This window comes from Magnolia sinica, chromosome 1, assembly GCF_029962835.1.
Source record: "Magnolia sinica isolate HGM2019 chromosome 1, MsV1, whole genome shotgun sequence".
NCBI classification, from domain to species: Eukaryota; Viridiplantae; Streptophyta; class Magnoliopsida; order Magnoliales; family Magnoliaceae; genus Magnolia; species Magnolia sinica.
The window spans coordinates 117862011-117878538 of record NC_080573.1 but is presented as its reverse complement, the minus strand read 5'-3'; the positions used below and the strand labels follow the sequence as shown (position 1 = coordinate 117878538).

Genomic DNA, 16528 nt, shown 5'->3' with positions numbered 1-16528 from the left:
CAATGGTTTAAAGAGCCTAGCTTAACGTGTTCCATCATCCTGGTCCCATATGGTCCTATTGCCCATGGACGTCTGTTATATGTACAGGAGTTGTGGTTTGAATAAGTCAAGTATGGAATAAGTCAAGTCAAGTAATGTTAGGAGTTGCTAGGGAATAGGGATATTATTTTTTGTTTGGTCCATCTGCCGGTCCATATGTTACTGATTAGTTCACTTTTTAGGGAGATTAGTCCACTTGTCAGTCGAGGTTGTTAAGCTCTTGTGTATTTAAATCAAGATAGTGGATGAGAAACGGACATGGAAAAAAAAATAACTCTCTTCATGAGAAGTTTGGAGGACCCAGTTCCCCTCGAAGAGAACCTATTTTCGTTCTTCATTCAGCTTGTTAACAACCATAGGCTGAGAAGGAAGTCTAATCCTATCACTTTGGTATCAGAGATAGCTGGAATGGTCGATTCACGAGCTTCCCAAGTTTCCACAAATCCAAACATTTAGCAGGCACTTTTAGATATCATGTAGCGGCTCACACATCTTGATAGCCACTACGAGAAAATTTCCAATTCTCTTAAAAATGGCGAGGAAACTGTAGCCGCCGATGACACTAGTGGATCTTCCCATTCGGGGTCCACAGGATCTATCCAGTCCATAACCGTAAAGCTCAATTTCCCAACCTTCACAGGAGGTGACTCATCCGGGTGGATCTACCGAGCTGAACTATTCTTCGCCTATCATCACACACTATTGGAGGAATGATTAGCCATTGCTTCATTTCATTTGCAAGGTGATACCTTGCAATGGTATCAGTGATATGAAAAATCGCAAATCTACATGTCCTAGAGAGAGTTCTTACTGACTTTAAACGACCAATTCGGGCCTCCCAAATATGAAGATCATGCCAGAGCCCTCGCCAAGCTTCACCAAACTTCCTCATTGCGAGAATACCAAATCGACTTTGAAAAGTTGGCCAATTGAACATATGGGCCAACTGAAGTATTCCTTATTAGTTGCTTTGTATGCAGCCTACGAGATGATATCTGTTTGGATGTCCAGATGTTTCGACCCACCACCTTGACGTAGGCCATAGCCCTGGCTCGAGTCCAAGAAGAAAAGGTGGCTACACAACGCCGTTTAGGCCGAATTGACTTTAGTAAGCCATCGGCATCCATGACCATCAAAGGTGAGCCCAAGGCACCATTGCCGGCCATTAAATGACTCACACTTGCTGAGGCTAAGGAGCGTCGTGATCAAGGACTTTGTTACAATTGTGATGAAAGATGCCACCCGGGCATCGTTGCAAAGCCCAAAAGCTCTTCCTGATTGATGTACCGTGGGGGCCAACTCCTGACAACAACACCAAGGTTACAGATGAGTTGGAGGTCGGCCATGAATCCAGCAACCCATATGAAATTTCACTTCAAGCTATAGCGGGCTCACCCACTCCTTGAACCATGCATGTACGTGGATACTTATATCAAAGCCTGGTCACTATACTTATTGATTCTGGTAACACCCACAACTTTGTGGACCTAGTTACGATAAAAAAGGTTGGGATCGTCGTTTTTATTGGAGATTCATTTGAAGTGATGGTTGCCAATGGTGATCGTCTAATGAGCCAAGGCAAGTGCACAGGCCTAACACTGTGACTGCAACACTGCATTGCCTCCACCGACTTTTATATCCTACTTCCTCTAGGTGGATGCGATGCGATTCTAGAAGCGCATTGGTTACAAACTCTTGGGCCAGTTTTATGGGATTTCACCCAATGTGGATGTGGTTCACTATCAATGGATAGGAATATACCATTAAAGTCATGATGCAATCCACACTCTAGTTGGTAGATGGATGCACCTTAAATATATATATTTTTTTAAAAGCCAAGAAAGTGGGGTGGGGAATGGTGCTGCATTTGTGTAGCATGGAAGGCATATTTAGCCAACCCTACAAGCACATGAGTTGTAGACTCTATTGAACACCTATAATGATGTCTTTATGGAAGTGTTTTGAGTAGCGTACGTGGTGTAGCGCTTGAAAAACGCTACGTAACATGTACAGTAGGGTAAATCCCCTGTAGCGCACGCTACAGGGGTCGAAGCGTACGCTACGAACGCGTAGCGCGCTACCTGCGGTGATTTTTTTTTTGGTTTTTTCACTGCCGTAAATGGTGGTGAACTCACACCACAGCACTAAGTAAGTGAAAAAAAAAAAACAAAGCCATTTCGAACGGTGCATTCGACAGCCGGCCCTGAACCGACGCTGCTTCCTTCACCCCTCCCCTTTCAATCTTGCGATCGAAAGGCCCTTCGAAGGGGCTTCTTTGGCCGATTGTTGGAGACTACATGGAGCTCCATTTGGTGCAGTTTCATCAACAATGGAGAAGAAATAACGGAGAAACCGGATTTCCCCTATTCCGGTTGCGATCGGCTGTGGAGCTTCAACTTTTGCATATTTCATTAATTCAATCTCATCTTGAGACAAAAATAGGTACGCACGCTCCTTTTTTTTCGAATTTTTTTCGATGTACAATGAAAATAACTTGGTATTTTGAGTTTTTTTTTTTCTCATTTTTTCCCTTTTAAAATGCCGGTTACTGTGCGTTTTTTTGGTTCTTTATAATTTTTGTTCTTTTTGTTTTCAATATCTCTGTAGATATAGATTTTTTTCTGTGGTATGGCCCACGTGGGGCCCACTGTGGTGTGCGTATGTGTGGATGTGCATTGTTTTTTATGGTGTGGCCCGCATGGGGCCCACTGAGGTGCGTGAAGGGGTGGATTCACATTGTTTTCTATGGTGGGCCCACTGTGGTGTGCGTATGTGTGCATTGTTTTTTATTGTGTGGTCCATGTGGGAACCACTATATTATTTTTCACAAGTTAATGTTGATTTTTGTGATTCACTGATTTGTTTGTGACATGTTTTTTTTTTTGGTTAAGTAGTGAACTAAAGAGAGAAGAATGTTTGAAGAAAAAGAGAGAGATTTTGCATGGAAATATGTGGCTGATAATATTTATCATATTTAAAAAAAAATAAAAATAGAAGTATTGTGCTACGCAATTTTGCTACACGCTACAGAGGCTTGAATGCTACGCAACACGCTACCGCTATTTAAAACACTGCTTTATAGAGCCCATGGGGTTACCACCTCCTAGGTCCTATGACCACCAAATTCCATTGATTGATGGGGCTCAACCTATTAATGTAAGGCATCACTGCTACCTGCACTATCAGAAAAATGAGATCGAGCGACTAGTTCGAGAAATTAATTTGGCAGCTGGCATAATTCAGCCCAATACAAGCCCATAATCCTCTCCGATACTTTTAGTACGCAAGGAAGATTGTTGTTGGTGATTACACATTGATTATCGTGCCCTTAATCAGGTGACCATCAAGGACAGATATGTCATACCAGTCATTGATGAGCTGATTGATGAACTTAATGAATATCATTATTACACAAAGCTGGACTTGAGGTCTGGCTATCATCAAATCTGTGTTGAAGAAGGGGGCATTCCCAAAATAGCATTCCAGATGCATGAAGGGCATTATGAGTTTATGGTAATGCCATTCGGGCTCACTAATGCACCATCGACATTTCAATGCCTCATAAATGATATTTTTCGTCCTTACGAAAATTTGTATTGGTATTCTTTGATGATATTCTTGTATATAGTAAAACATGGCAAGAACACTTAAAGTAGGTGGCAATTGTTTTGGACATCTTGCAGGCCCACTAGTTGTATGCGAAGATGTCAAAATGTAGGTTCGATCGATAGGAAATAGAGTACTTGGGGCATATAATATCTAGTGTTGGAGTAGTTATGAAAATCCCAACTATGTTAAATTGGGCCAGGCCCAACTCACCGAAAGCCTTACAGGGCTTTTGGGGCTTGACAGGCTATTATCGCAAGATTATAAAAGACTGGTAAGATCTCAGGCCCACTCATCACTCTGCTTAAGAAGGACTCATTTTGTTGGAATGAGCGAGCGGATCATGCTTTCATAACCTTTAAAGAAGCCATGACAAACCCACCTGTACTTGCCTTACCCAATTTCTTAAAACTCTTTATTGTAAAATGTGATGCATCAGGGGAGGGATTGTTGGAGTTTCAATGCAAGAAGGTTGTCCAATTGCCTTCACCAGGTAGGCACTGTAAGGAAAAAGTCTAGCTTTGTCCACATATGAAAAGGAAATGCTAGCCTTAGTTCACGCAGTTAAAAAATGGAGTCCATATTTACTTGGTCAACGGTTCATTATTTGTACCAATCACAAAAGTTTAAGATATCTCCCGGAACAGCGGATTGCCACTCCAGCTCAACAAAAATGGCTCATCAAACTCATGGGATATGATTACAAAGTGGAGTACACGAAGGGAATTGACAATTGTGTAGCTGATGCTTTATCTAGAAGCATTAGGCGAGGAACTCCAAGCCATATCCATGCCTATTTTTGATTGGTTAGATGAAGTCAGGAAGGATTACCACAATGATCCAACCACTCACGATCTTATTAAACTTTAGAACAAAGGTCAGCTGGATACTAAGACAAAGTTTTAGACTTAAAGCTCCCTAAAAACGTGACTTATTATAAATAGTAAACTTACTATTTATAGACAGTCATCATTCCTACTAGACTTCATGGTTTTCAACCAAAAATAGTAAGTGTCCAAGTTGGCCTAACCACGTTATTCGCCTAATTTTTCTAAGCCCTTTTCATGTTGTGCACAACTCCTACAACTTAAAGGATCAAAAGTTACTATCGAATTAAAATTTACTATTTATAGTAAAAATAAAAATAAAATAGACTTTTGACTATTGATATGATGGAATCTCGCAAATCCGACATAGGCAACCTGGCGTAGCGGGGTTGGTTGGCTAAAGTAACTGCTCCCGCCCAAAATCATATATGATACATCCAAAAACTCATTCTGGTTTGTGAGATACAACTATTTTAAGGTGCTTAAAGTCCGGATCACTTCTGCCTCCGATCGGCCCTTCTTTGGTCCATCTTTGCTATCAAAGTGTCCACAACCCGCTCTACATCAATGATCAAAGCTGACGCATACATGATGACCTGTTAAGATCAATGACTAGACAATCTCATTGTACACAATATAAACCATTGATTTTCATGATCATTGATCAAGTACTTTGAATATCCAATTAAAGTAATTTTGTGAGTTAACAACAATGAAAGGTGAGTCCACATTATCAATGATCAAAATCAATGATGGAACCTTCTTTATTGTAATCATTATGAACCATTCGCTCTCTTAGCATTGATCAGATCAATAAGATCATGCAATCAAAGTGACATTTTAAAGAGCCGACACTACACCAAAATTGCCAAACTAGTACGGTTGGCATTTTGGTTCTGAAACGGCTTTAAGCCGTTCCTGTTTTGAAACGGTAGTCAGTCGTGCTGGAATAGTTGTTGTTGTATGTTGTTACTTTCACTGTTTTGTTGCTGTGTCCCTATTGAGTGTTGGATCTTCTTATTTCTTATTATTATAGTTTATTGTATTATTTTGAAACAGATGGATGGAATGGATTCTATTAGAACCCTTAAGTGGACCCCACATGGCCCGAGAGTCACATTTATGTAAATATGCTGCAGACTACTGGATTATTTTCATCGCCAAAACACCCTAAACCCTTCGAAACGCCCAAAACGCCAAAACAGATCTCCCTCTCCCTCTCCCTCTCTCAATCTCCCTCTTTCGATCTCCCTCTCCCGATCTCAACCCTCTCTTTCGATCTCCCTCTCCCGATCTCAACCTTCTCTCTCGTTCTTCCTCTCTCTCTCGATTTCCCAATTCTAGGCACGTTCCCTCGCCTCTGTTTTAAAATCAAGCTCTTATAAAATCATAGATTATTTCTATTTTTTTAAAGGGTTTTTGGATTCGTTTTGTTGATAATCAGAAGAAGAAAATGGACACGAAATTCCTCGAAGACAAAAGATTCTGGTTCGCATCTTTTCTCGTTGTGTAGGCTGGGGCTCTAGAGGTACTTTTTTTTTTTTTTTTTTTTCCTTTTGTCTCAATATCACTCTCCTTCGTCATCTTGTTTTGGTCTGTGTTTGGATGCACAATCGAACTGAATTGCAATAACAAGTTTAATAGTGTAGAAATAGCCAATTGCAACGATCTTACCCTGTATGAGGAATTATGTCTTTGATTGCAATGATCTTACCCTTTATGAGGAATTATGTCTTTGATTGGAGTATGTATGGCATACCGGAGGAGGCTTTCAACAGTCTTGTGTGGGTTTTAAATCCTAAAATGTGGGGCCCATGCTTTAGTAATCCAGACCATTTTTCTATTGTGTCCCTATGTGGATGGACCATGCCCCAAAAATCTCCCAGATTGGTAGATCCTACCCGTTAATATTTGGACCTTGTTGCTGTATTTCTCTTCTTAATTGTCCTTTTTCGTAGGGTACTAATGGGAAGATTGTGATTGTCCTGTTGAGGAGGTTCCTTGGGGTTGATCCAGTCCATGGTGGGACGCAATGGACCAGTGGTCCGGATTACCTAAAGCATGATCAATGGGCCTCCAAATTGGATCATGTTAGTTTTAAGTTGGACCGGAGAGGGATGCAACTGCCATTAGAGGGGTGCTTCCTCATTGTGAATACTGAAGGACGATAATCACATTTTGCCCATCAGAAATGCCATTTCTAAATGCACTTCTTCAAGCACAAAACATGAACACCATCACACATGCCTATGTGGAATGCGTCCACGAGATCATAGCCATTTGTAGGGGGGTCCCCATGGATGATCATTTAAGAAGGAGATGGTGGTGGAGCCGGAAGAACTAGAGTATGGTAGAGCCATCTCTGTACGGTGCATGTGGCAGGGTAATGTGCTAATGGGTCTGCCTATAAGCAGGGCTGTATTTGTCTCAAAAATTATACCTATTAGATAAACTCTATCCATTGGTGCTGCACACAAACAATAGGTGGAAAGCCTGGCACATTGAATCGACTTTTCAGTTATTTGATAGTGTTGGAGGATACATTACATGAATGTTGCTTCATATGTTTCATGCCTACAAAAATGTATTTATTGAAAAGAAAGATACATATGGTTCTGGCTGAATGGACGTTCCCGATCTTGGGTCTCTCAATCACACATATATTCACATCTGACATGAGTGCCGCACACTATCTTTTCTTTCCAAGTGGCATGTGCTATTTACTTAGCTGTTAATATGACTGCATTTATTTGGAATGCTCACAAAAAAATAAAATAAAAATAAAATAAAAATCTAAATATGTATTTTAGTTGTCAATTCGATTGTTATGGCTGAGTTTGTTATCCAATCAAAATAAAGTTCCCATGTTGATTTATTCATTGCACCTGTGCCATGTTTCTTGAAAAAGTTGGGGATGATGTTACCTAGGAAAACACTCGGGGTTGAAGAACATTCCTTTTTTTAAAAAATGATATGATTAGATCACATTTTTTTGCCTCAGCATCAAGTGCACTTAATTTTGGGTCTTGATAGGATGAGGCCCACCGTTTGGGGTTGGGTTTTCAACCCCAGTTTGCATCTTAGATGAGGTTTGTATCTTAGATGATGTTATGAACCATTCATATTGTGGATTCTATACTACAGGCTCCATCCTAGGAATATTTTTTGAACAGATAATGGTGTTTGATGAATTTGGAACATTGAAAAGTGCACTTCTAATGGCTCATGGCACTACACCAAAAAGGCCGTTTAGGTACAGATATGTCTTTGGTTCTAAAACGGCTTAAAGCCGTATCAAACATTAGACTATTTTTTTCCGTTCCAAAACCAAATACAAATCCCTAATTCCAGCCCTAATCCCCTCACTCCATATTCTCACGCGATCTCTCCCTCTCTTCCGGCCCTCTCTCGCGCGATCTCTCCCTCTCTCGCTCCCCATTCCCAACCCTCCCTCTCGATCTCTCTCTCCCTCTCAATCTTTCTCCCTCTCAATCTCTATCTCTCCATCTGTCTCCCTCCGTCACGATCTCTCTCCCCATCTCCCTACCCTCCCGGCCCTCTCATGCGATCTCTCCCACTCTCCCGGCCCTCTCGTGTGCGCGATCTCTCCCTCTCTCCCGCTCCCCATTCCCGACCCTCCCTCTCGATCTCTCTCCCTCTCAATCTCTCTCCCTCTTGATCTCTCTCCCTCTCAATCTCTCTCCCTCTCGATCTCGCTCTCCATCTGTCTCCCTCCGTCACGATCTCCATCTATCTCCCTCTCAATCTCTCTCCCTCTCGATCTCTCTCTCCATCTGTCTCCCTCCGTCACAATCTCTCTCCCCATCTCTATTTCTCTCTCACTCTCTATTTCCCTCTCTTCCTCTCCCTCTCCCTCTCCCTTCAACAGAAACAGCTAGAGTGCGGATCAGATTTCGCAGGTGTGGAGTGGCTAGAGTTCGGATCTGGTCCGTGCGCTTAGGGATTGCATCCATTCCATCCATGAGGCTTGAATCCATATTTCCATGATTTTCCTTAGTTTCTGTTTTCCCCCAAATTTCTATAGATTTTGGTTTTGATCGTTTTGCATGTTCCAAACTGTTAATCGGATGTGACCATGAATGGGGTTTTTTCATGTATTTCCCTGATAAAATTGTTTTCCCCCAAATTTCCATTGTTATTATTATTATTATTTTTTTAAATATGAGTTTTACTGATTTTCAATGGTTGGAAGTTGAGTGTAGCCTATTGCAGTGAGATCTCCCTAACAAGATTGTTTGGGTGTTTGACTAGAAACACACGACTGTGCGTTGGATCCAATTTTCCACCAAACAAAACCTAAATAGATGAGGTTTTCTAGGAGTTTAGAGGTTGTCTGATTTGGGTTTCTCTGTTTTCTAATTTAGTTATCTGGTCAAGAATGATCTTATTTCTTCTTCTAATGGATGTGGGTTTTTAGTGAATAGGATTTTAGTGGTCTGGGTTCTTTCAATTTGGGTTTTTCTTGGCGGCAGAGAAGGGAAGAAGATCCAGACAACTACTACAGGGCTGGATTCTTGTTGTTCAATTCCTGTGTTACAATGACCATCTTGATGCAGGTTCTGTGTATCTTTTGCTTGTCATTTTCATTCTGTATTTGTGTGTAGCATGAGTTTTTCTAAAGCAAAGGTCTTTGGTTTCTCGGAACAGGAGGTGGTGGAATTCTATAGAAAGATGGTAGATGGGACTCTTAACATAAGAGCTTCCAAGCATGTTGCCAATTTTCTCACCCTTTTCCAGGTATAACTCCTTCGATTTTATTATTATTATTATTTGTTCAACTGCCTGTTCTTGGTCTGTCTTTGTCTTCGATGATTTAGCAGTTTCTATGTGGCAGAGTATTGCAGCTAACGGTGAAACCAGGCAGAAATTCGTCAACTGTAAGATCTCATGTTCCCTTTTCTTTTTTGAAGTAAATCACATTATTGAGTTTTTTTAAAGAAACAAAGTGTAAGTTAGGAAGGAGTTCATAGAAGAGCCAAAATCAAGATTAACTAGGAAAATAAGTCAAATTAGAGGTATCATAACTCCAATTTGGACCCTCAACATGAATGCTAAGGAAGGTAACTACAATCTGGTTATTTCCACTTCATGGGGCTGTGTAATTGCAGTTCAATATGATAGTGCATCCAAACATACACAAAAAAGTTAATATTGTCATGGTATAGGGTTTTTTTTTTTTTTTTTTTTAAAATTATTTCTGGTAGTTACTAATATCTCTCAATTTCTGTGACTTGTGCAAAGAAATCTGGCTTTTATAACTTTATTGGCTGGGAATTTTGGATAGTAGGTGTTCACTCATTTTTTCTGGAGGAATTCCTTGGATGGCTATAATCCGAGCTGCATTATAGCTGTCCAAGTGGCATTTTGGTGCTTTGTGCAAGGGGTGATTTCTTTGGCTAAACCATATGCAGCCTCTTCAGGTAGGTCATGAGGTTTTGCAACACGATTCGTCAAGCAGTTCCATTGATTCAACTCCCTAGTTGCTTTCCAGCTGCTCTAAAACTCTCCAAAATTGTATTTCTTCCCAAAGCACTCCCATTATTCGGACTTTCATGTCCCCCCAAAACCATATTTTTGTTGGACACTTAAAAGTTTTAGCTAGGGCAGCCAATTTTTACATCAATATGAGTAAAATAGAATAATTTTTACATCCATATGAAAAAAATCATTTTCCTGCAATGTATTTTGTCAAAACCTGCATTCCAAATTCTCAAATGCAGCTTTTGTGACAACCTAATTTTGTGCTTTTTTCCCGTATTTCAGCCTGTGTTCCAAACTTGTTAATACCAATGATACTGTTCCAAAGCCTAGAAGAGATATATGAGAATGTCCAAGCAATATCCCTCTCAGTCATTGGAATCTTATGCCAGGTAGTTCATCTTTTTCAAGCATTTGATCCCTCATAGAATATAGCTCTCTTGAAATCAAAGCTAATAATCTGCCATTAAAGGCTAGAGAACCCGAAGTCATTCAGTGGGCCATTGAGAGTGATATGGTGGAAGTCTGTTTAACTAGTATAGAGACTGGGAATGAACTTTCCAAAGTGGTAAGGTATCTACCCTTGGTACTTCAGTTTTTTCCTTCTTTCATTTTTTGCTTTTCTTGTTGCAGCTTCTCATTCAAGTCTACTATTCTTCTGTTTGGCATCATATCTGCAATTGTCGTCTTTACCTTGTATGTTTTTCCATGGGTTGTTTAAATGTATGGTCCCCAATGCAGATGGAGCATTGCTCTGAAATCACTCCAGTCGGATAATACTAACTATCGAATCAATGACTGTGAAATGGACTGTTTAAAGAATAAGACGATTAGTGGCCCACATTTAATGGGCGAGATCAGATGATTAAGATCATAGTTCAAAAACTCGCTGACTTGACTCGAAACTCAGCCCTGTCAACTCAACTCAGCAATATTCCAAGCCAAGTCTCTTGGAAACTCAGTTTTGGGCAAACCCATGGCTCATTCAATAATCCGAACTTTGATCTTCTAGAAAACCAACTCCACTGATTCCGACAGATTGTTGAAAACTCTGTTGCTGTCTTCTATCCACATTTACCAAACCATGGATGCAAGAGAAAGGTGCCATAGGACGGACTTCTTTTTGCTTCCATAGAGCAGACTTCTTTTTTGCTTTGGACAACTCCATTCCAAGCACAAAGGCAGGCACCAGTCATGCCCAGAGGAACCCAATTGTACCCAATCCAATTATCACATATCCTAACTGCACAGTTATTATACGGTTGAAATTCAGTGGGGATATCAGATGGTAAAGATCGTCCATATCAAGCTATGCTTTGCCACAAAGAGGACCACGACTGGGACAACATGAATTTGGTGCATCTAACACAACAATTTTTTTTTTTTTTTTTAATACTTAAGAGAGTCCTAGTAGCACAGATTTCACTGATCTTCATTTTCATGTTTTGATTTTTCTGTTGAAACATAACTAAGCGGGTTGTTCTACCACAGATCGCAATGCATATCCTTGAATCTATGCTACAAGATGGGACATCTACAAGATGGGTCAGGGATGTCGTACATTTGCAACCCTTTGTGCAGTCATCTGCTTAAAGGACTGATGGAGACATGGAAGCATATGGTACGTCCACCACCACACTATGCATATCCAATCATGCGAAAGTGTGAATATTTTTTATCAGTGTATTTAACTGCATTCATATGTATGTATATGAAGGTTTCCCTTCTGGCTGTGTACCAAGACTTCTCTCCTATTCTCCTCTTCCATATTATCTGATGCTATGTCCTGCTTTGCAACCATTCCACGTAAGCTTCCTTATCATGTAATGGCACATTCTTGTGGAGTTTGATGAATAGAATAAATACCTTCTCATGATTGTGTGGTTCTACTGGATTTTTCTGTTGCCATGTATGCTAATTACCAGTGTATCATTCTTCACTTGGAGTTGCAAGTTTTTATAGATAGTGGTTTTGGTCAAATAACAGAACAAGGTTATTGGTCAAACCCAGGTTCGTGGTCCACAGTTTTACATGCATTGTATGTTATGTAATCTCTCTCTCTCTCTCTCTCTCTCTCTCTCTCTCTCTCTCTCTCTGTTAAGTATTCAAACAGATCTCTCTCTATATCTTTATGACTAGAGTTTTAAAATCTAGATGAATTTTTTGTAGCTTGGAGTGATTGAATCATGTAATAATGAAATCCCATTTGTCAAAAGATCGCCCCTCATGGGACACATTTGACAAGGCTTTTTTTTTTTTTTTTTTTTGTGGGGGGGGGGGGGAAGCTTGAAGTTTTTCTTGTTATTTGCTCTGTGTGTGTGTGTGTGGCATGCGCTCTATGTATGTGTGGTGTGCGCTCTGTGAAGATCACCCCTCATGAAAAAACACTTGGCTCATATACTACCTTTATTTCTTCTATGAAGATTCCACAACAAGCAATCAGGGCAACCATCAAGCATCACATTTGCCAAAAAAATGGGTCTAATGTAAGTTCTAATAGTCCAAATACCCACCCTTGTGACTTTGGTGCTGCTTATTATAAGAATATTATATGACATGGTTTTAGCTCATGTGAAATCATGCTTCTATCATCGTGACCATTGTTAGTGTTTTTTTTTTTTTTTTTTTTTATTTTATTTATTTTTTTTGTCCTTGTGAAATTAGTATTTTTGTACAGGGATCCTGCAGAATCAGGATTAAGCTCTAATCTCAATTTTGACAACCCATGCCCTCCATGTCAGATTTGAAGGTGCTAGCAGCTCTTTTCTCCTTTCAATAACAATTTTCAATCATTTAGTTTCTTTTTCCAACTTAAAATAATTGTGATTATGCAGGGAAACTGCCTTTGTGTGACAGAATCTGATGTGGAGGTTATGGGGCCTGCCTAATTTTGCAGGATCTCATTCCCAAATGGGTACTATATAAGAAGCTATCATTTTGAAGACTATGGAGCTGTTCATTTTTTTTTTTTTTGGAAGGCTATGGACTCATCAATCAGTCATACCTACCAATTTGAATCCCTATTCAGGAGGGATTCTCTATCATATGTTTTCAGTGAATTGATGTTTGCTTGCACTACTTTGTCATGGTTATTTCAATACAGTGTGAGGACATTTCAACAGGCAATACTCTTGTTGTTTGGGGCAGAGTGGAAAACATAACCGGCCTTTATGCAGGCTGCCATTTCTCACTTTTGATGCTACAAATCACAACTGAGATGAGAGCAAGAAGGTCCCATTTATCTCACTTGTGAGTTGGACACAGCACACCTGTCATGGTTTCTTAGCAAATTGCATTCTTCTAGAATTGTCTTCCATTCTTGGTTCAACTGTTCTCAGTTGGTTCTCTTTTTCATATTCGAAATTGGCTTTCATTTTCATTAGTCTCTCACAGGGTCTCCATCCTCTTACGTGCTTAATGTTGTGATGTTGCATCATCTAGTTAGCGTTAGATGCCTTTACTTTTCCTTTTTGTTTATAACTATCTTGTGAGATGGTTGGCTCAGTTGTTTTTTGTTGCATTGAATGGTTGGCATAGACAATCACTTTTATTTATTTATTCTAGTCCTGGTATCCTCCGCATGCAGCTTCCTACAATTGCTATTGAAAAGGTCTTTGTTGTGAAAAACACATCAGTGGTCCAAGATGAAGTCCTAGCCCATAGGGTGGGCCTTATTCCCATCAAAGCTGACCCAAGGCTGTTCGAATTGGGGTATTGGTACATTTATTTTGGTAGAAATAAATTTATATTGTTTGCATCAGTTCTATTATTTTCACTTGGTATTTGTTTGGAGGATTTTTGAAACTTTGCTCTGACACCTATGTTTGCAATTTCTCCAGAATTATGGCATTAATTGCATGTTATGATCTGAGCATGACAATTTTATTGTATTTGTACTTAGTCTTCATGAGATACTATAAAGAAATTGGACCATCTCTTATGTTATATTATCTGATTAGTCGAGGCCTTGGTACTAGTACTTCCATCTCTATCGAGGGTATTTTGGAGGGGGTTTTCTTTTGTTGCAGGTCATGTGTCCTACATGCCTTTGCACGGGGATGACAATGGCAAGCGAGCATGATCCTTGAATTGACCCCTTCGATTAGAGGTGCATTGCATCATTGTCTCTTGCCATCAGCTAAAAAATGAAAATGTCCTGTTAGTTGCATCTTCAAGCTGGATGTAAGCGTTCCTGTACATATGGCGTACCTGAAAGAGTCGTGTCTTTGCATCTCTAATATGCACTGATTAATGTTACTTAGATGTCCAAATCTCATGCTTACAATGCTTAGAAGATTGCTGACAGAAACATCGTACCTGCCCCGGTATGCATAAATCCTTTTTTATTATGAGAATAATACTTTTTGGCAACTGCGATTTTATATTTTATCTAATGATCTTTCAACTACTACAGGCTGATGGCACAAGCTTGCATGAATCTTGTCTATTTGGCTACTGTTCTTGAGTACTTGGCAGCTGAGGTTTTGGAGCTGGCTGGGAATGCTGCTAGAGACAATAAGAAGTCCCGCATCATTCCAAGGCATGTTCTTTTGGCTGTCAGAAATGATATGCTTGGGAAATTGCTTGCTAGTGTGACAATTTCAAGTGGTGGTGTTTTGCCAAACATAAACTCTGTTCTCTTGCCTAAGAAGTCTTAAGGAAGCTTCAAAATCTCCAAAGAAGGATTGATTGGGTTGGGATGAATGCTTGGGCCCCACATTGTAATTCTTATTTAATGGATTTTTTGGGAATTTCTTCAAATTTGTAATTTTGGTTTTGATGTTGGGATGGTCTTTGCTGCTCTTTTTTTTTTTTTTTCTATTTTTTAAATAATCTTACTGTCGAGGTTTAGATGCATGTGCTTCAGCGAAAGGATGCAATAGATGTTATCATTGGATCTCCACCAATGAAGTTTCTCTAGGTTTTAAAAATAATAATAATAAAAAAAAAAGCGGGATTTTAAATTTATCCTAAAGAAACTGTTCCAAATATCTGACCGTTGGCAACGGAACGGTTTAAAACCGTTCCTAAAGTACCGTCCCTGAAATTTGAAACGGTATCCAAAACGGTTCTAAACCGTTCCTGTTTTTCTGCGACGCCTCATTTAGGAACGGTTTACAACTGTTCCTAAATGACGATTTTGGTGTAGTGTGACAATGAAGAGTGCTCCTCACATGATGGATAATAAATTATTAGACCTTCTCTACTGTAACTAGGGAGGTGTGTCACATGAGCACATGTAGAAGGCAGTGGGTATCATTAATGTTGTTATGCTAATCACATGCCAAACTGACATGGGTGTGGGACAACGGAATAGGGCCCATCACAAAGAAATTGCATTAGAATGATTCTCAAGATTGACTTTGTCAGATTTTGTATAGCCCCATCAGACTAATCCTGTTACTTATACATTTATTCATTAGATTATTAACATTTCATGATGATTGTCTCATGTGACCTAGATCATTGCCTAGGTTTGCATAGGAGTAATCTGAGGTGATTGACATGCGTGGGTGGAACGGAGTTTCCTACTAAGAGATGTCACTGTAAGACTCTTATCAAGTGGGCCACACATGATCTTTGGTTTAGATTTGACCGTTGGATTATTCATATTGAACGATTCTATGGACTCCACTATAGTTGTGATCATTGTAAATAGGTTCAGGGCAGGATGTTTAAACCGTGGTCCCTATACATAGTTATTAAGTCAAATATGGAAACCAACGGTGTGGAGAACTTACAGGGGAGAAGTATGATGGGTAAGTTTCTAGCCGTCTTTCCTATCAATAGATGTTCTCCTCACCAACACGAGAGAAAAAGTTAGTCCCTTTGAATGTTCTCCCAAGGGTGTGAGGTGCGGAAGATCAAGATTTCAGTCGGCTACATGGAGGAATCGGGAATGTCTTCCCAATCAGGTATGCCTTAAGATTATTGTGTTGAATCTCTATTATTGATGCATAGACGATCCGTCGATTCCGCAACACAAATCTAACTGTTGGTATCATAGCCTTTTATGCTTCAATCTGGTAGATTTCACAGCGATTCTGGATTTTCTCCATTATCGCTTCTCATATGGAATATTTATGGGCTAGATTTTATCGCGTAGCCGGAATTCAGCGAGTGCCGCAATTGGCGATCAAGCAATCCGAAGCCTTGGATGGTGTGACCATGGTTTGCAGCCCTGCCTATCAATGGCGACAGCCATGAAAGCCGACAACCCCACCACCGTGGCCGTAGATTGTTGACAGCAACAATCAGTATAAAAAAAAAGGTGAAAAAGAAACCCTCCTCTTCAAAATCCCTTTCCTCTTTCAGCAATGCCGAAAGCCATTAATGTTTGCCGCATCTGGAGAAACCCATCTCTGTTTTTCCGACAGTCTTGGCCTTGTCATCCTCTCTGTAGAAGAAGGCAGCGTCATCTATCAGCGGCTGTCCAGCGGCAGCAGCAATGGTGGATGTCATTTCCCTTTTTCTTCTTCGACCGTTCTAGCGGCGTTTTGGGTTTAGTATGGTGGTGACGGGGGTGTGGCGGATAGGGTCCCCACCAAAGCATGGCG

The 16528-nt window shown here is 40.1% G+C and overlaps 1 protein-coding gene and 1 pseudogene across 3 annotated transcripts; both read left to right on the top strand.

Moving 5' to 3' along the window:
• The first annotated feature begins 6791 nt into the window (after nt 1-6791).
• Nucleotides 6792-11781, top strand: LOC131248630 (uncharacterized; annotated as a pseudogene).
• A 567-nt stretch (nt 11782-12348) lies between these two features.
• LOC131255465 (histone H2A.1-like) lies at nt 12349-14766 on the top strand. 3 transcript variants are annotated; one of them, XR_009176069.1, is made up of 4 exons: nt 12351-12457; nt 12649-12720; nt 12806-12885; nt 14000-14409. XR_009176069.1 is itself a non-coding variant. In XM_058256195.1 (3 exons), exons 2-3 carry the CDS (start codon nt 14223-14225, stop codon nt 14627-14629), a joined length of 318 nt encoding a protein of 105 aa, XP_058112178.1. In that variant the 5' UTR covers nt 12736-12885; nt 14000-14222; the 3' UTR covers nt 14630-14766. The 3 variants fall into 3 exon arrangements, 1 of the variants encoding a protein (XP_058112178.1); XR_009176072.1 differs by lacking the exon at nt 12649-12720 and having other exon boundaries at nt 12349-12457; XM_058256195.1 differs by lacking the exons at nt 12351-12457; nt 12649-12720 and having other exon boundaries at nt 12736-12885; nt 14000-14296; nt 14386-14766.
• The last annotated feature ends 1762 nt before the right edge of the window (nt 14767-16528 follow it).

Bases quoted from the DNA above. Each gene is read 5' to 3' on its own strand.
- LOC131255465 (XM_058256195.1), top strand. From the start codon at position 14,223: ATGTTACTTAGATGTCCAAATCTCATGCTTACAATGCTTAGAAGATTG. The intron at 14,297-14,385 runs GTATGCATAAAT...CAACTACTACAG, and splicing joins GAAACATCGTACCTGCCCCG to GCTGATGGCACAAGCTTGCA.